Source organism: Aulonocara sp. 'chitande type north' Nkhata Bay, linkage group LG19 (genome assembly GCF_057382095.1).
Source record: "Aulonocara sp. 'chitande type north' Nkhata Bay isolate Kocher_YH1m ecotype deep benthic linkage group LG19, A_spYH_male_GT1.1, whole genome shotgun sequence".
Lineage (NCBI taxonomy): Eukaryota > Metazoa > Chordata > Actinopteri > Cichliformes > Cichlidae > Aulonocara > Aulonocara sp. 'chitande type north' Nkhata Bay.
In genome coordinates this window covers 30,470,863-30,490,706 of record NC_141362.1, presented here as the reverse complement: position 1 = coordinate 30,490,706, position 19,844 = coordinate 30,470,863, and the positions used below count along the sequence as shown (strand labels likewise).

Here is a 19,844-nt window from a genome sequence, read left to right as displayed (position 1 = left end):
TATCAGGAAACTTAATACAGTTAAGTTTGGCTAACTGTATACAGACCAATCATGCTTATGTGTGTAGGAGGCATGATTGGTCGGATTGGTAAGCAAACCCTGAAGAGAGGAAACACCCTGGGAAGGTTGGCTATACTGCTGGAATGCACCACTTTAGAAAACCCTTAGTTTTTTCCTACCAATCATTAACATGGTTAACACATTCACCTTACATGTGAAAGATCCCTGGGAGATCACAAACCCTGCCTCAGGGTCGCAAGCTAATGCACTCCAAGTGTCGGTGCCAAGCCCTGATAAAAAGGAGAGTTGCATCAGGAAGAGCCAGTCGGCATAAAATCGGTGCCAAATCAAATATGCTGATCCATCCACCGTGGTGAACCTTAGGAAAATAAAGCAGCAGCTGAAAGCACCATTAACGGAAAAATAAAGTTTGTGGAAACTCTTTTTGACTTTAGTCTCACCTCATATTTTTCACCTGGTTGTCTGAGCCACAGTTTGAGACCCACTGGTCTATACTACAAAGCTTAAACCCCGACACTCAGAGCACATACTGTCCACGCAAAGACCGATTCACACGAATACATTCAAAGCAAAAGGAACAGCTGGCTACACTTTTAACTCATAGGAGTCTTACTCACTCCATCAGCCTTATGGGAAAAAAGAGGCTGATCTTTATCTGCCGTGTTCAATGGTAGTTCAGTCAGTAGCTGACCGGGAAGGGGGTGGGGGGAGATAAATAATAAAAAATAAACAAACAAAAAATACAATGGTACTGAAACAAGCTAAATTTCTAGTTTTAAAGCACGTGTGCTGGTATTGTTCTAGAATTTCACAGTGGTTTTCCAGTTGAGTTACCCATGACCCAAACCTAACTGCACACTCAATTCAGGGATAAAGAGATTGTTAGGAAAGCACGTATTTGCAGGGTTTTTCCTGTACTTAAAAACCTTGGCCTCCACCAAAGAGGTTTTAGCCTCCTCTACCAAGGAAATTCACAAGGGTTTTAATAAAATAATTTAAAATCAATTATTTTTAAGTGGGGTTGGCCAGAAATAAGAGAGATCTACGCAGATTCTTGCAGACCAGACGTGCTTGCAAAGTCAACTCCAAAGGCCAATTTGAGGCAGAAACATCCCTCTTTTGTTACATTTTATTTCATTTGTGGATGTAAATTCACAAAAGCGTGGGAAGATAGAGGCATGGCAGCCTTCTCCGTGTAGTCATTATTTGATGGTCTAGCCTTGAACACGAGTTTCATCATCACTGTGACATGAACAGCAAACGCAATAAACAGAATACAAGAAGCTGCCTTAAAATGCAAGCAATAAAATAGGCCTGTAACTTACACAAGCTCTGTATTCATGCTGAACATATGTACATGTGACCTCATGTTTCAAACTGAATGTAAATCGAGCAATGAGAGAAAGCACAATTACTCTCTGGCTGGACAATAACAGGCTGATAAGTCATTTTTTGTTTCTGCACTGTGATCTTTTCTGCATGTTTTCTTGTTTTGATCCTGAGAGTTAATGAGTTAACGAGAGGGTTTCATGAACACAGAAATAAAAGGCCATCTCCTGTTACTCAGAATATCATGTTACCTCTATGATGGATCACGGCCAGAATTATGGATTATAGATGCCAGAGTGAGGCTGGTCTTGTCTCGGTGAGCTTGGAGAGATGCTGTGAATACATTTCCATTAATACTGCTGCAGGGTTTGTACAATAACAACGTGTCTGGCTTGCAGAGAAGAGTCTGTCTGTCCACAAACTAATGATATGAACAAAAAAAAGCATTTTAAAAAATAATAAATACAGTATTTTGACTACTATTGAACAAGTTAGAGCTGTGCATGTGAAACAAATCACTGTGATACACTAGAGCAGTGTGTGAGAATGTGCTTTCAGATAGTTTTACTGCTGACAGCAGCTATGAGAGCTGATATGATTTACATATCCATCTTTGCGTCCATCTTCCATTGTCTTAGTGTTGATTAATATGGATGGTTTGTGATGATCTACTTCCTAAGACGTTATCTTTAGCTTATTTTATATGCAGGCGCCAGCCTCAGTATAATATCATTCTCTATGGTAATTGTTCATTTTGCTTTTTCTAGATCGCATGCTGGAAATGTTCAGCCACCATATCCACAAGGAAAAAGCCTTATTGGAACACTAGACTAATCTGTCACCAATAAGACTGCCTGCTTCATATCTTTACATGCATTTCCATATTGCCAATGAGTGTATTTGCATGCCTAAGTATTATTATTCTTCCCAGGTTTTGGGTTAATTTTGTTAATTGTGTTCAGTTATGTTCTATATTTTTCACTATCACAGCAAGCACCTTGCATTTACATAGCTATTATCATGGGGTGGTAATAATAACAAGGTTTTAAATACATGTGTTGTTTCAGTCCTTGTGTTGTCCCAGTGTTGCATTTATTTTGTATATATGTGTCTCCCTCACACATATATACAGAATCATTTATCAGTTCATCCCACTGAGTCACGAAGCAGGTAAACGTTTCTGCATTTAGTAATAAAAATATTTCTTTGGTTTCAGAGTATCAATAATTGTTGTCACAGTGTATTTTTATATTTATTTTTTGTCCCTAATTCTATTGAAGTATTCCAGGTAGGATATCTAAGTTTCTTAAAACCAGGAAAAGACTTTATCCAGATGGGTGCGTGTGCAACACATAGCCAGGATACTCTTAAAAAGTCCCAGCACAATCACAAATGCACTCACTGTTAGTAGCTGCCAGGGCTACTCTGTAAAAGGAAGCTTGTTCTCTAAAGAGCTCATCTGTCGTACCCAATTAAGATCCTCCAGAGTTTCATACAGTTACTTAGCACAATGGTATGATTCAGCAGTGTTGTCACTGGGGTTAAAAATATATATAACTGACTGTTTTAAGTGGCATTATGAATGTTTTACACTGATGAGGTGGAAGCGGCTACACATGCTCAGATACCCTTATATTATACTTCACCCTTACCATAAACAGCCTAGATGTCAGTGATGCCTTTTTGACTATTATACTACTTTAAGTATTGTTTAATTGATATATGAAGCATATATTGCTTCTGTGAATCCTCACATTCAAAAAAATATCATTTACAAATGATTAGTGGTTTCTTGATAATTAAACCAATTAATTTCTGTTCCTTAACTAATCATTTGAGGAAAAAAATAAAATGACAATTTTGGTTCTATTTTTGTAACGTCACTAAATTTCTGTAAGAGAATCTTTGCCCCGATCATCATCTATCTAATCAAGAAGAGCACTACTCTACATACCTGCTGCTTACTTTATCTTTTCTATTTTTAGTTTTTGGAGCAAGCTGATGGATTAAAAACACTTTGCAGTATCCTGGGAAATATCCTCTACTTAATAGACCTTCTGAAATGTCCTAATCCGCTGCTTCTTTTTAATCCAGTGTAGGGAAAATCAGACAAAGAAAACTACTGTTGCATGTGTCTCGGGAGCTTACTTTAAAATGAGGATCAATTGTGGCCTCCTGTACTTTAATGAGCTCTGTTCATGGGGTTTCCTATCTTTCTTGCAAACCAAGCGTGTCGTTCCTGTGCTCTATTTTTGCATCCTCACTGTCAGAAATCAGCTATATCTATAAAAAAACAGGGAGTTAAATCGCTGCTCTGTTTGCCGTATAGCTCGTTTTGTACTACAGCATTATGCAGATGGAGGACAGATGCATCAAACAGCCGTAGCCTATATGAAACAGGAGAACCGTGGAAATGCACTGCAGGCAGAGTCATTAGTGATGGCATTTAACAAGCTCTTCAGCTGACAGGAATGTAAGGGAAACAGTCTGGTTGTAGCTGGCTCGAAGACTGCATTTGATTTTCACGCTGTAAAGGGGACCTACCACATTTTAACTACAGGATAGGAGTTATAAGTATCAGCACTTCCTTTTTTTGGTGACTCCAAAGATGTTGGAAGTTTTCATCTTCATTAATCATGTTTTACGTCAACACACCAGACAGATTTACCGCAAAGTACCTGGTCATGCCAAAGCAGTTTTCTCTGCTGTCTGTCTGCATCTCAGTATTTCTCTCTTCCTCTGAATGCTATTTTTAGCCGCTTTGCTCAGATTATATAATTCATAAAAAGTAAGATGAGAAATTGTGCCAAGTTGGAAAGAGGTTCAACGAAGTCGGTGGCGTAGCCAGGGCAAAGGGAGAGAAAAAGCAGAGAGGGCTGAAGGATGACAAAGATCAGGCTTGTCACATCAGACCCACCTCAGCTTTCAGAGACGTTACACCACCAAGCTTTATCTGCTCTGTGATGACAGCGCATTACGGATGCAGATAAAGTGTCAGCAGTCAGGCAGAAAGATCCACACTGAAAACTTTGAAGGAGAAAGATGAGACAAAGTAGTTTAGAGAGTCAAAGTGGGCTATTTGTTGGGAGCCGCTTTCACTCAGCAGGTTGATGCTGCTCGGTTCGTGAAGCCTCGCTGGCCCTGCTGTCTGAATACACGCCAGGATTACAAATGCTGGAGAGCAGTTGGCAAAACAGGCAGTCTGATTATAATGGAGGGAGCTCCATCGCAGCGTGAACTATATAGGCCAGGACAAGGTGAGAGGAAGCCTTGCCCAGTAAATCACTCAGGCCTGCCTGGAACGTGACTGGGGTCTGGTGAAAGGATGGGTGGAGCGGGAGAAGAGAGTGACAGCTTTATACAGCAGGCTGTTGCTCAGCTGTAGAGTGGGATAGCTTGTAGGTGGGGGAGGTACGAGTGGAGCGAAGGGGGTGGGGGTGGGGATTATGTAACAGTGTTACAAACATATGCCCAGTGATGCGAGGAAACCCCATATGAATTAAAAAAGGTGAAAAGGGCAAAAAATAATTCAAGGGATTTGCCAGTGTTGCTTTTTATACTTTGATACCACACATGAAGCCAGGCTAAGTGTGTGTGTGTGTGTGTGTGTGCACTGAGCATGACTGAGTTAACTGAACCATGTCACTTCATCAAGCTGCCACTCTGTTTCCATTGGAGACTTAATGTGTTCATTTGCTGGGAGGGTGAATCCCTTGTCTGCACACACAACTACACACTCACACATGTACATGCAATCACGCAAAATAGCTATGCTAACCAGGTGTTTTCTCTGCCCGTTTTCTCTCTGCGCAGCTTAGCTCTCCATCCGGAACGAGTGTTGGTGGCCACGGGACAGGTGGGCAAGGAGCCTTACATCTGTGTGTGGGACTCCTACACTGTGCAAACCGTGTCCATCCTCAAGGATGTGCACACACATGGCATTGCTTGCCTGGCCTTTGACCTCGAGGGACAGGTACTGTTCTTGCAGAATAATGCAAATGTTAAAAGACAGTAAGAATCTGTCACATTAAAAGATGAACAGCGCTGCTGTAGTTTTAATCTTTGCAGTCTTTGTCCAGTGCCATAAAATTTGGGGATGTTTCTAGGGAGCCAAAGAGAGCTGGAAGTGTCACCAGATAGCAGATCTGCAGAACTGTATGAGCATTTTGCAGCTGTGAATGCCATATTTCCTATTACTCCAACTGAGATTACTGAGCTACAGTCGTATTGCATCACAGAACTTGTCAGTTTGCAGTGTTAAAGTGAGATAAACTTTCCGTACGTAACAGGCTTGCATCCAGACAATTTAGTTTTTATTCTCTGACACAACCAACTTTCCAGCAACCTCCTTTTTATCTTTTTTTTTTGTCATCGTCTCAATCTTTCTCGGACTTGTCACCAGTTAACGTTTACACACTGCAACCTTCAGATATCATATTGATGTGAACTGTGAAAATCAATACAGAACAGGTTTTGTATTTACACGCCTTTCAAAGTGGACTTTAACATCCTATATTTTTCAGGGAAGGAATATGACCCTGTGTTACTTTCCTGCTCGGGTCATGAGCTGGGGACTTAGATGAAAGGTGACAGTTTTTAAAGTCAGAGAAAAATCCATCGCTTATTAGTTTAGCAGCTCTATTTACCCTCCATCGCTCCCCCTTCCTGGATCAGAGGAAGTGAGAGCTGAACTCAGAGCAATCTAGAATAAATCCCTGGTGCCATTACCCTGTCCATCTATTATAGCAATATAAAAAAAGTACACTGATATTTGAGATATTACAGCATTACTGATATTACTGACTCTTTTATTCTGTTTTAGACAATTTCTGCATGCCAGATTATGCAGTGATCAAGGGTTTTTGCGAACAATTATTATGTGGTTTCATCCGTGATTTGAGATTTTAGGTGGTTGCTAGGGGATGTGATGATTTCATAATATATAACACATCATTTTGTGGATATAAATTAGATACTTTTTTGATGAAAAAAAAATCACACAATTAGTTTTTAAGGTTTTATACATAAATGTATAAATGCTATAGATTTTAGGCCTGGGTTAGTGGTTGCTAGACTTTATGATTATGTCATAACATCTGACATGCCTGAGAGACTAAGATGTAACTGTGAGCCAGTTTTAGTTGCTCAACTAAAATAGTGATTTTGTCTCACAGTCACACTATTAGCATTTTGGCATGTTGGAATGTTTTTTGGAGCCAGAAATCACTATATTTAAGGAAGAGGGTGGAGTAGAAAGTTCAGCAAACAAGTTAGCAAGCTGGAGCCATACAATCTAACACAAAGACACTCACTGAATAACAGTATCATTATTAATATTAGTAGGAGTGTCAAATTATTTGATTAAAAATTCTCCACAAGACAAGTCTGTGTCTTTTTATGCAATCTACGTGTGATCACAGCGTTCTTGCAGCAACCATAAAGTTGTTTGGGACAGCACTGTATACCTCCTTGCTACCAGTTTTACCTAGCAACAACCAGCAATCTTTGTATGCTGACATCCTTTCAGTATCAATATGGGGAAATATAGCTGGTATAATGTTAATCATCTTAGCCGTCTTACCTTAGCATGCTAGCATGCTATAACATTTATGAACTTACAGATTCTTTAAAATATCATTAATACCAGATATTTGGGCATAAAGGATTTTGAACTATGTCCCAAAAAAGGGATTGAGTTACAGTATTTAAAAAAAACTAATTTAATTACCGTCCATACCAATAAGAACTATTTTAAAATGATAAAATGTTTGCCTCAGTCCATGTTGTTATGTCTCATTAACCCCAAACCAGCAAAATCTGTGTTAGTGTTGTGAAGGGATCCTTGCCAAAAAGGCTCCAATAGCACCAAAACTTTTGCTTTGCTTTGATGATCAAAAAAACCCAAAATCATTCTAGGTTTTTATTGTTATGAATGAATATCTGTACAACTATTCACAGAGATTCATCTAATAACTGCTGAGCGAGACCCGTCGACAGAACATCCCTAGAGCTACGCCACTACCGCTGCTAAAACATTACTTGAGTTTGAATGCACATCTCAGCCGCCTTCATCTGCACGGTTCCACTGGGTTTCAACACTCGGGGCCTCTTTCCTCATCATTAAAACACTGGCTTTTCAAATTCAGTTAAAACTGTGCAAATGCCTCACCAGAGACTTCTGTCCATAGCCAAACACTGATTCAGCACTGCATCGAAGATGTAAACCAAGCAGCAGAGTAGTGAAGGATTTCCATGAGAGTTGCTCTCTTCTCTTCTGCTCCACTGCTGCCGCTGCCTACTCACTCAGTCGGCTATAGGTGGCTCCTCCAGCAAAAGCACTCAAATGTGCTCACTGGAAGCGCCAGAGGCTGGACAACTGTTCTCTTCTGCTCTGTAGCCATTATTAGCCCTTTCACTGTGACCTACCATGCTGCAGTGGAGCTAGCTAAGTTTGTTTTGCAGTGATTAGTGAGAGTCTGTGATGTCTCTGTTTTTCTTTGCTCTCTTTACAGTGTTTGGTGTCTGTGGGTTTGGACTCGAAAAACACAATCTGTGTGTGGGACTGGAGGAGAGGGAAGGTTCTGGCAGCCGCTCCCGGTCATACAGACAGGGTAAACACTTTCCTCCTCCCCTTGCTCCTCTGTCACAAGCTCTGTATTGACCGCCTCAATTAGCTATAAATGCAGGATGGAGCACCTGCCCAACAGGGACATAAACAAGTTAGGCCTGATTGATTGTAAGCCTTCCAGAGCCCATCGGAGAGGAGTATACGTCTAATGAAAAGGAATTTTAAAAAGATGAAACACAGGCAGCTGTTGTTTTCTAATTCAGCCCACACACGTTATAACACAGGCAGGGTAAACACACACAGACACACCACACACTTTTTTTTCCCTTTTAATTTCCTCCTCCTGCAGCGAATGTGATTATTAAAAGTCCAGACTTGAAGGTGGATGTTGTGGTATTTAATGCATTGTGTGTTTTCTCCCTGCAGATATTTGACATATCGTGGGATTTGTACCAGCCGAGCAAGCTCGTAAGCTGCGGTGTCAAACATATCAAGGTACAGCCATTTCCTGGTCGTTTTATGCAGTGTACTATAGATGGCTCAGGCTTGCACAATATATGAAAACAGATTATGATTTTTAGAAGTTTTCATGGCGCCTCGGTTCTCCCCGCTTTATCGTCATGGCCACATCAAAGCCTTAAAATAGATCTATGCAAATTCGTTTTATTTCATGGCTATAAGGCACTTATCATAAGTAGGACAGGCAAAGACTCACTCTCTCTCTTCTCTCAAATTTGTAGTAATCTGCACTGCAGAGAGTAAAATGTTTCTTTTTCTTTTTTTTTTTGTTGAAGACCGTGACTCTGCTACTCAGCTCCCCCTTTCAAAATCCCCATTCAACTCTATAAAAGCACTCCGCTCTACAAACTGCAGCTGTGCTCACTTCCTGTTCCAGGCCTATCTCTATCACTCTTTTCAAGAGTGGCGCTCATAAATCTTCAATGAGTTGATGCAGGGTGTCTGTCTTCGCCAAGCCGTCCCTTGGGATGTGTAGTTGTAGTGTTCAGAGGAGGCTCATTTCCAAAACATTGGGAAAAGAATGAATCACGCTCAGATAGGAAATGTACCCTCTGGCTCTGCAAGGCTAAGTATTCAGGCACGCTTAAGTGGGCAATGCAGTCGAGAGGGGGTGTGAGGTCGGGGGGTTAACCTACTGTACGTTTTTCTCGGTGTGTAATGTTCTCTCGTAGTAATTACCCCCTGAACTCTTTCTCAACTGCCTCGATGCAGAAACTGCTGCGCCCAACCCCCCCAGTCTTTGCAGAATCCTTTGGTCCTTCTCCGTCCTCCTCATCTCCTTTCACCCCTTCGGGTTGTCTGATGCCAAGGCAATCCAGCAATTGTCCCACATAATTCCCCAGCCCTTCACCCTGCAGACCATGTGACATCTGCTCCCCTGGCCTGTTTTCGCTCTGTGATTATAGCACTCAGAGCATACAGGAGATTTAGCCCCAGTAATCCACTCACTAGCAGGGAGGAGGAAAACACCACCTCTGTGGTGGGGACGCTTTCCTCCACATGCAGCTACTCATCACTTTGTGTTTTGAATTCACAAACATATACCCCACTTATCCAGCTTTTTCGAAGACTGTTGTACATTTATGTTTTGTGTGTTGTCACCCAGTTTCTCCCAGCTGTTTGACTTCTCACAACAAAGCATTAACTTCCTGTGACGCCAAATGACTGGGTCATTTATGAGGAAAAACATCTTAGAATTAGAATTAGAATTAGAATTCAACTTTATTGTCATTGCACATGCACAGGTACAGGGCAACGAAATGCAGTTTGCATCCATCCAGAAGTGCTTTAGTGATATAGATATATTACAATATATATTAGCAATAATATAGATATGTGAGTATATTACAGAAATGGGTCTATTATGGTATGTTATAATGTACACGGTATGAAGTATGTTGTGAATATTCTATAACTATAAGTATGTACAGGCTGTAGTGAGTACAAGCTATGTACAGGCTATGAACAGGATATAAATATGAAAAACTATACAGAATATGAAATAAATAACTTTACAGAATCTGAGATATACAGCTATACAGAAATGGGAACTATGCAAGTTGTAAACAGTTGTAGGATTAAAAATTATCGTATGTGCAGAATGATTATTTACACAGAGCTATACAGTAGTGCAGTTAAGATAAGTGAGGGTGTAGATAGTTTCTACAGAGGCTATATAAAGTGCTAGTGGTTGTGAGTGGTGGTTCACTCCATGTTATTATTGTGTGTTTGAGGGTACAGTTGTCCATTGTGGGTGTGTATGTTCAGTCCATGAGTTAACGTGGGTCAGATGTCAGCAGGCAGAGTTCAGGAGTCTGACAGCTGTGGGGAAGAAGCTGTTCCGGTACCTGGTGGTCTTAGTCCGGAGGCTCCTGTGGCGCCTCCCAGAGGGCAGGAGGGTGAAGAGTCCATGTGATGGGTGACTGGGGTCTTTGATGATTTTCCCAGCCCTTTTCAGACACCGCTTCCTGTAGATGTCTTTTATGGCAGGAAGTGGTGCTCCGGCGATGCGCTGGGCAGTTTTCACGACCCTCTGCAACGCCTTCCGGTCCGAGGCAGAGCAGTTCCCGTACCAGACTGTTGTACAGTTGGTCAGGATGCTCTCGATGGTGCAACGATAGAAGTTCACCAGGATGTCTGAGGACAGGTGGTTCTTCCTCAGAGTCCTCAAGAAGAAGAGGCGCTGGTGAGCCTTCTTGACCAGCTTGGAGCAGTTGGTCGTCCAGGTGAGATCCTCGGAGATGTGGACTGCCAGGAACTTGAAGCTGCTCACACGCTCCACAGCCGTCCCACGATGAGCTCCTTGGTCTTCTCGGTGTTAAGCAGCAGGTTGTTTCTGTCGCACCACTCAGCCAGACGATCCAAAATTAAAAGAAACTCAGAAAAAGTTACCTAATTTTTTCAGATCATTTCCACCAAATCATATAACAAAAGCCCCTGGTTGGGAATCAGAACCACAGGTTGGCCACCAACCTTAAACCTGTGTACATAACATGAGAATTTCATAATTTCAAAGTTTTTATTTGTCTGGAGTTAACTACCAACTCACTTGTGTATTTTAAACCCACATGGTGATCTCACTCACATGGTGTTCATAGCATATAATAATCTCAACACATTATCACACCACTCAGATATAAATAGAAGCAGACTCACGTGCCTAGAACAGCATAAAATATATCCACAACTCACGGTTAGTAAAATGTCATGGGTACATGATGAAAACAGCTAGCGAGAGAGGTGTTGTTTTTGTGTTTTGGTCATCTGAAAGCCACAAAGCCACAGAGGTCGTCTTGAGTTCAGGTCAGTTAGCTGTCCTTACAGCAGGCTGCCAAATAGTTGACCTCTGTTAGTGCAGCAGCAACATTTAGGGTCACTGTATTTGGGCAAGAGGGGGAATTGTGAGTGGGATGCAGGGCGTACAGGGACGTGCAGTGCAGTAGATAATGAATGACTGACCTTTCTATGTTAATTACACTTAAAAGCTTTCCCTTGGGGTGATGGTGGAGGTAACCGAGCTAACGACATACTACTAATCCTGTGCTAAGAGGACGAGCTCGCTCAAAAGTGTCATTGCCAAGACTTGATTTTGACTCAGAGGAGTCTCATTTTCAGGGACCTTTCCTCCATGTTGTCCTTACCCCTGTGTGCCTTCCTCTACTGCTCATGGCCTCATCATAAACCTCTCCAGCATCCAGTGCTCTCTCAGTAATTCTGCAGCGAAGGGATTAGCCAGCGCCTGTGTCTCGCAGCCTTATCAGTTGCGGGCAGGGAGGTCTGTGCAGTCACGCCGCATCCATCCCCACTGCTTCGGCAACAGGCTGTGCGACAAAGCCCCCTCCCACGAACCCTTACCAAACCCAGCACTTGACACACTTTCACCTGTGTGTCCCAGTATTCATCACACATTTATAATTTCCACTATTTAACCTTCACCGAAACCACAAAAGCTCCCTAACTCGCAAATGCTCCCTGAAATCTCAGTGAAGAGCTCAAGACCAGAAAAGTCCTGTTCTGGTACGGTGTGTGCAAGCCTTAAATGACTGATGGCATCTGCGATGCTTGTCTATGATAATCAGTCCCTCCTCTTAGAGCGCAACAGCTCTATCAGTCAGGGCAATGGGTGTTAGCGAGGGTGTGACAAGCTGTCACTTTCAAAGAGCTCATTTGTTTATCCTGTTAGTCCCTATCAAGCTGCTGTGCAATCATTCGTGCATTGTCCGAAACACAAATATCCATTTTGAGTCAAGCTATAGGTTTGAATACGAAGCAGCTGTCAAACACATGATCAGGTGAAGCAGAAAATGGGCTGTCAGCGTGTCATTTTTCTGCCGCCTGCCGGTGATGAGTGTCTCGGTTTCACGTGAGGATGGCTGTGTCTCAGTAGACGCCTTTCCTGAGCTTTGTCCCTGTGATCTCATCTCCATGCAGACAGAGCGTCTCATTTTCACTCTCTCCCCCTCCGTTTGATGGATTTCGCCCTCAGACGAGGCCATGCCTGTGCATCCCAATGACCTTGTTCATAAATCATGAGCATGCGTGTATGTGCGTGTGTCTGTGGATGCTGATCAGGTGATTACAACACAGCCCCCACCCCCCAGCGAGAGTACCCAGTATGGCATACAGAGACTTGGGGTGAGGTATGGGATTAGGTATTTTGAGTTTGACTTTTCTTTCAAGGTCTGTGTGCGTGTGTGTGTTTTTTAATGGTGGTTGTACGTGCGTGCCAAAACACACGTATTTGGTCCCAAATACTGCGTAATTGTGCCTTTGCCGTTTCAGGACAGGATTACACAGGGGATTATTAGCCACCATACTCTTCCACTCTTTCTGTTTGTGTTTGCAGTTCTGGAGCTTATGCGGTAATGCTCTCACGCCCAAACGTGGTGTTTTTGGCAAAACGGGGGATCTCCAAACAATCCTCTGCCTTGCTTGCGCTAAGGACGAAGTCACCTATTCAGGTGCCTTGAACGGTGACATCTACGTGTGGAAAGGGATTAACCTGATGAGGACGGTGCAGGGTGCTCATGGGGTAAGTGTGTAATCAGGGTGCATTGTGGTCTTTCGCTCAGGCGGGTTTTGCCTGCACACCTGCAGGTACATACAGAGCAGAACTAAAGTAAAAGCAGCTAGTAAACTTAACGGGGTTCATAGCTATGCTCGCTGGATTTATTTGATTCTGCTCTGTAGAAAAGGATCAGCCTTTTCCTCCACAGGATTAAATGATATCTACGGGATCAACAGCTGGGTGAGGGGGGATAGGCGAATGGGGGAGGGGATAATAACTACAGTACATGTCCATTCCTGCTTTTTGGATGACCAAATATCTTACTAGGGGTTGAACAGGGCCAGACCAGACAAACAAGGGCATCAGTAGAGCTTTCCACTTAAGCTATAATAAAAGCAAACATGACAACTTCCTTTTCTCAGTTTGGTTTTATCTCGAGGCCGCTGTAGCCAGTTTGTAATTGCAAAAGCCTTGTTCAACAAATGCCTGGCTGAGGAGCAGCACTATGGAGTTTGTAGCTGAGGCTGGTTCTGTCGTTGCTCATTTCCTGTGCAGATCCTCACTGACAGCCTGTCATTTCCTCCAGTCAGGGATTTTCAGCATGAATGCCTGTGAAGAGGGCTTTGCCACCGGGGGCCGAGACGGCTGCGTCCGGCTGTGGGATCTCAACTTCAAACCAATTACTGTCATTGATCTCAGGGAAACAGACCAAGGATATAAAGGTGATGTCAAATTTGCTCTTTTTTCCCATTAATTTGGGTACAGAAATAATCCAGGTTAAAATTTAAACAACATTGTGAATGAACAAATACATCTGGATTTTTTTAAAAGGCATTCTTTATATTATATATTTTTAATTAATTTTCTAACATTTTCTTCTTGCTCTCTATTTTTCCCCATTTCCTATACTTTTAATCTTGGACCTAACAGTAGCTAGAGGTGAAAATAGCCGAGGTGGGTAATGTCACTGAGGGCGGAGTTAACAACCATGTCAGTCTGTTTGTAGCAGTCTCCACATTTGTTCTACTGTTCCTCTTGTTGTTAGTAAGTTCAAGCACTGTTGCAATTTTTGCTCTGTATACAGACGTCTTCTACAGTTCTGTGCAAACGTTTTAAGCTCGTACAGTAAATCGGTGATGCTACCAATAATAGCCTAGTGAGTGTTTTTATTCAGTTTAGTTCCCAAAGTGTCCAAAAACAACTGAATAACATTCAAATGTCACCATGTGGAGAACTCAACACCTGCTCTCAACCTGCTGATTTTGCAGATTTTAAATATGTGTTTTACAAACTCAGACGCCATCAATTAAACTTTCTCACTCAACTGAATTTATTTCCAAATTTAGGCTGAAATGCCGTTTAAAGGAATATGTTATAATTTATAATTCATGTTTTTCTCTTGCTTGATGATACAGAAACACAATCACCAGCTAATAATGCAGCAGTACATCAGCTGTTCTGTCATAAAAAAAAGCAGAACTGAGAAGGAAGCGCAAGATTTAATTAATGTGTTTAACAAAGCACAGAAGGTTTATTTGAAAAAAGCAATTAATTCATGCAAAATGAAGCAAACAAATAAAAGACTAAATAGGATCAATCTTTATCTTAAAGTAATCTTCAGTGAGCTGTTCCGAGCATCGTGGAGAAGTCGTCACATTTTTTCCATTCATTCATTCATTCATGTCTCAGTGTCTTCTGTCTAGTTATGTAATCCCAGACTGACTTCAGTATGTTAAGGTCAGGGCTCTGTGTGGGCCTCACCTTTGTGTTGCTGAAGATAGTTCTTGATGATTCTGCCTGTTTGTTTGAGGCCATTGTGATGCTGCAAAATGACTCAAGGACTGCCTCTCTGATGACTAAGACACCAAACATCAAAAGTGGCTGAAACTTTTGTACAGTACTGTATGTAAAGAGCATTTGCATCCTCCATCCTATACTTGCTGTATTACCAAAAGTCAGTTGCAAATCGGCTTGAAAACATGTGCCATCCTTGTATTTCTTGTTAAAAAATCCGTCCTAGCTTGCAGATGGGTATTATCACCTCCTGTTTTTATTATCCCTGTTGCGTCTTTAATAACGGCTGCCTTTTATAAGTGGCAAATGTCTGTCTGCTTTCATGTTTGCGTGTTATTTCGTTTCATTTTTGGTTATGTTTACCATTTGTGTTTCTGACAGGGCTGTCAGTGCGTAGTGTGTGCTGGCGAGGAGATCACATCCTAGTGGGCACACAGGACAGTGAGATCTTTGAGATTGTGGTCCACGATCGCAACAAGCCCTTCCTCATAATGCAGGGTCACTGTGAGGGAGAGCTTTGGGCGCTGGCTGTGCACCCAACGAAGCCTCTAGCTATGACTGGAAGTGACGACCGCTCAGTCAGGTAAAGCCTCAGCTTCCGTTCGTGCAGTATTAACTCGTGCATGCAATTTGTGTGTAAAAAGTTAGTCCCCTCCACTCCAATACAAGTTAGATTTGTAATGATGTTGATCTTTTGGAGTAATTGGAACTGCCTGGGTCCGGTTGTAAAGTTAATGTATCACAGGAAAAAGGCCAAATATCATTGACTCTTCAATTTGCACTTTTTCATTCTTCTCCGGTTGTTTTTACCTCTGCATTTTTCCTGCTGTTATGTCTGTACAGGATATGGAGCCTTATAGATCATGCGCTGATAGCTCGCTGTAACATGGAGGAGCCTATCCGCTGTGCGGCTGTAAGTACTGATGGTATTCACCTGGCACTGGGGATGAAGGATGGCTCATTCACTGTTCTAAGAGTCAGGTGGGTATACAATTCGAAAGTTGGATGGAAAATTTAGATCTAGCTATAAATCTCCTCTAAATGAAGAGGTTGCATTATTTGGTGTCCATTAGCTAATACATTCCTCTGCTTCCCTCCAGAGACATGACTGAGGTGGTGCACATCAAGGACAGGAAGGAGGCCATCCATGAGCTGAAGTACTCCCCCGATGGGGCCCACTTGGCTGTAGGCTCAAATGATAACTCGGTGGATATCTATGGTGTGGTGCAGAGGTACAAGAAAGTGGGTGAGTGCATTGGCTCCACCAGCTTCATCACCCATATGGACTGGTCCACAGATAGCAAGTATCTGCAGACAAATGATGGCAGCGGCAGGAGGCTCTTCTACAGGATGCCAAGTAAGTACAGGAATATAGACTGCAGTATACACTGTGACTTAGGAGATAGAGTAGCTCGTCTGCTTACTGGCAAGTTGGTCTCCAATCGGCATTTTGAAGCATCCTTGAACAAGATTTCAAATTGAGAGTGCATGTGTGTGATCAATAAAACACAAAGAATAAAGTGCATTAAATAAATTTCTGTATGATGTTGATCGGTCAAACAAAATATAGAAAAATCCTACAGAACTACCAGGTTATTTATTAAAGATGCTGCTTTGTGAGATAAAATGTTGCTCTCTTTTGTTGAGGTGGGAAGGAGGTCACCAATAGGGAAGAGCTGAAGTTGGTACAGTGGGCTACGTGGACATGTGTTTTGGGCCCTGAGGTTAATGGAATATGGCCCAAATACTCGGACATCAATGACATCAACTCTGTGGACGCCAACTTTAACAACCAAGTCTTAGTAACTGCTGATGACTATGGATTAGTCAAACTTTTGCGATATCCATGTGTAAAAAAAGGTAAAGACTATCTCATTTTATCACAAAAATGGCATTTAGGTAAAACTTTATACTCTTTTTCTAATGCATTGTCTCTTGATTTCAGGTGCAAAATTTAAAAAGTATTTAGGCCACTCGGCTCACATAACTAATGCTAGATGGTCACATGACTACCAGTGGGTAGTAACTATCGGGGGTGCTGATCACTCAGTGTTCCAGTGGAAGTTTGTTCCCGAAAGAAAGTCTAAAGAAGCTCTGCATATAGCACCTCAAGGTACAGTATTGCCCTCACTCTGGCTTTATTTGCATCACTGTACTTACTGTAATGTGGCGCTTTATGTCCTTCAGAACTGTAGGTTTTACTTCTGATCAATCCATTAAGGAATATTGCAGCGTTACATTTTAATGTAGGTGATGACTTGCATTACGGCTATTACTTATTTCATAAAATCAGTGGCTCCTGCCAACAAGACATCAAATTAGTCTGAGTGTGGAAGCCGGATGTCTACTCAATCTCCTCTTCAAACAGGAGGAATACTGTGTACAGCAAATTCTGTCTTACGTACTGTTCATTTTCATTTTATGGAGAGTTACACAAAAGCCCTTAGTCTCATGACAGACATTTTTAAAAGTTATCGAAGGGAAAGCACGAATATATTATTGATGGCTGAATTCCACTTATGGGAGTTCCTGCTCTTGTACATGCTGTTTTACAGTAATGGCTTACTAGGATACTTAATGGACCTGTGCCATCATTAATTCTGCCTGTGCTTGTCCTACTCCAAATGTCTGCTGTGATAACGGTCTGTGATACCACTTTCTTGTCTTTGTGGTATAATTAAAAAAAATGGAGTCAGGAGGTCATTACTTTGCTTTCAAAAAAACGCTGGGAAAAGAGAGATTATTTGGCTTGGCTCTGTCAAAAAATACTGCTGCAACACTCCTCCCACTGTCTTCCTGTGGTCCTAGCCTGTCTTGGAGGTCAATAGGTTAACTTCCCAAGGTGTTCAGCTAATGCAGCTCACCTGAGTGTTTCGACCCATTACAACTGGCCAATGAATTCATTTGATTCCGTTTGCGTTTATGCCTAACAACTCCATGGCACATGTGCTGATATTACTAGCTTCGAACAACATTTGTTTAATTTTCTGATTTTCCGTCTTATTTAAGTGAATGTATTGCGTAGACTACTTGTCATTTGCTTTTCGCCAGTTTGTGGAAAAATTGGGGGCTTGTCCAGGATCTTTTTTTGCTTGCAGACAGCAAAAGGAAACAGCTTAGTTGGGGAGTTTTTGTCTCACAATGTGGTCATGCTACACTTAATTGTAACATAATTGCCTTTACTCTCTGGCTAGCCTCACTCACACTGGATTTATTAATCGGGGCTAAGCACACTTCATTTTGACCTAGCATCTTCAGTTCTCTCTCTCTCTCTTTTATTCACACAAGCTTTTGAAAAACACTCTTGACAAGCACCATGGTCCATGAGTTTATGCATTTTGTGGCTTAATTGGGGAGATTTTGGAAGCATTGTTATTTTGTTCTCTCAAATGCGTTATAGAGCCATTAATTACTGATTATAGGGATATTTAGGGATCCAGCTGTTGTTGACTGTGCTGATAGTGCGCAAGTCTAACTGAGCCATGCTTGGGGCCACCTTTGTAAGCCGACTGGGCTTAAGGTTCACCTAATCATGCTAGGATACAGTACCTAGTGCTCACACTAATCAACTGAACTAGATTTTGGAGTTGTTGTGGACATCGTTGGGCACGTAGTTTGTCTAGTGCCTACGCAAGAGCCAGGTTAACTTTCTTTGATCTTCCAGTCTTTATGTTGTCTTTATGTGAACTATTGACCCTCTTGGCTGTGGCTCCATATGCACATACAGTACATGGAAGTGGTATCCATTTTCTCATCTGATTTTCCTAAATGCTTCGGAAAAAAGTGTGAAGCTACGACTGTTTGTCTGACTTAAACATTGCCTTTGCTAAATTCAGAGATTTATCACTATATATGTCATTCCTACCAATAATGGGTTTTATGAATGTAGTTTTTTGTCACACAATTAATATACTCCTCACTCTAACCTCATGAACTTGATGTGCTAACCCACGAGAGAGCAATGTGCTAGATTTCTTTCTTCTTGAACTTTTTTTTTTTTAGCAAACCGTCATTTCTATAAAGCTCTGCAAAGGAACGGCTATCACATTAATTAAGACAAATCCAATAAAAGTGAATGAACCTTGGAAAGTATAATTGCATTGTCGTTCCCAAGTCATATTTTTTCCAGAGACAGACTGCCTTGTGCTCTCTGAAATTAAACCACATACTAACTGCCTTTCCTTTTAATTTTCCTAATGGATCTTGTGAGTAGCCGCCCTTAGCTGCCAGTTCTGCTTATTGCCATGTCTTGGCACGGCTTTACTGTGCTGCATCAGCATTATTGTACATTTTTCTTCACTGTTGTCACTGTGAAGCAGGACAGTCTAATAAATAGGAGATGTCGTAGTGTTATTACATGACTGACCCTGACTCCCACTGAAACAGGATGGTTTGTAGTAGGATATTTTTCTGATTTAGAAGCGGGGGGAATTTTCTGGCAAGCTGTAATGTAACCTTGTTTCTACCTACAGAGATACTGGCAGACTCTAACAGCGAAGAGTCAGACTCTGATCAGTCAGACGTACCTGAGATGGACTCGGAAATTGAGCAGGAGACGCAGCTCACATATAGACGACAGGTTTGTGTTAAAATCAAAAGCATCTCCTGGGAAAATATTACTGTGAAACAAGCAGTATGTGAACACTTTTCCACATGCATTCAGGTTTATAAAGAAGATCTACCTCAGCTCAAAGAGCAGTGCAAGGAGAAACATCGAGCAACAGCTATGAAGAAGAGAGAAAGAGCACCAGGGAGTGGAGTAAAGCTGCACTTCATTCATGGGTAGGCTCAGAAATTGCATAATCCCACACCATCCCAGCATTAGAAGAATTTCAGCTAGAGAAGTCTCTTCATGCATAGTGATTAAATAAAGCCCCCTCACCCCCTACCCCTTTTTTTGTTTGCAGCTACAGGGGGTATGATTGCAGGAGCAACCTGTTCTATACCCAGACTGGGGAGATAGTGTACCATGTTGCTGCTGTAGGGGTTGTGTACAACAGACAACAGAATACGCAGCGTTTCTACATGGGCCATGATGATGACATCCTCTGTCTGGCTCTGCACCCCCTAAAGGATTTTGTAGCTACAGGCCAGGTAGCCGTTAGA

General features: G+C 41.9%; 1 protein-coding gene across 6 annotated transcripts in view; it reads left to right on the top strand.

Moving 5' to 3' along the window:
• eml5 (EMAP like 5) overlaps positions 1 to 19,844 on the top strand; it is a 53,027-nt gene that overhangs the window by 3,133 nt on the left and 30,050 nt on the right. For 3 of the 6 annotated variants that reach the window (XM_086273805.1, XM_086273801.1, XM_086273800.1), the window contains exons 2-15: positions 5,164 to 5,323; positions 7,863 to 7,961; positions 8,345 to 8,413; positions 12,783 to 12,968; positions 13,531 to 13,666; positions 13,875 to 13,898; positions 15,120 to 15,321; positions 15,582 to 15,719; positions 15,839 to 16,095; positions 16,386 to 16,598; positions 16,684 to 16,851; positions 19,211 to 19,317; positions 19,402 to 19,520; positions 19,646 to 19,832. In XM_086273805.1, the coding sequence (XP_086129931.1) occupies positions 5,164 to 5,323; positions 7,863 to 7,961; positions 8,345 to 8,413; positions 12,783 to 12,968; positions 13,531 to 13,666; positions 13,875 to 13,898; positions 15,120 to 15,321; positions 15,582 to 15,719; positions 15,839 to 16,095; positions 16,386 to 16,598; positions 16,684 to 16,851; positions 19,211 to 19,317; positions 19,402 to 19,520; positions 19,646 to 19,832 (2,065 nt within the window). The remainder of the gene's footprint in view (positions 1 to 5,163; positions 5,324 to 7,862; positions 7,962 to 8,344; positions 8,414 to 12,782; positions 12,969 to 13,530; positions 13,667 to 13,874; positions 13,899 to 15,119; positions 15,322 to 15,581; positions 15,720 to 15,838; positions 16,096 to 16,385; positions 16,599 to 16,683; positions 16,852 to 19,210; positions 19,318 to 19,401; positions 19,521 to 19,645; positions 19,833 to 19,844) is intronic. The other 3 variants (XM_086273804.1, XM_086273803.1, XM_086273802.1) reach the window with 1 other exon arrangement.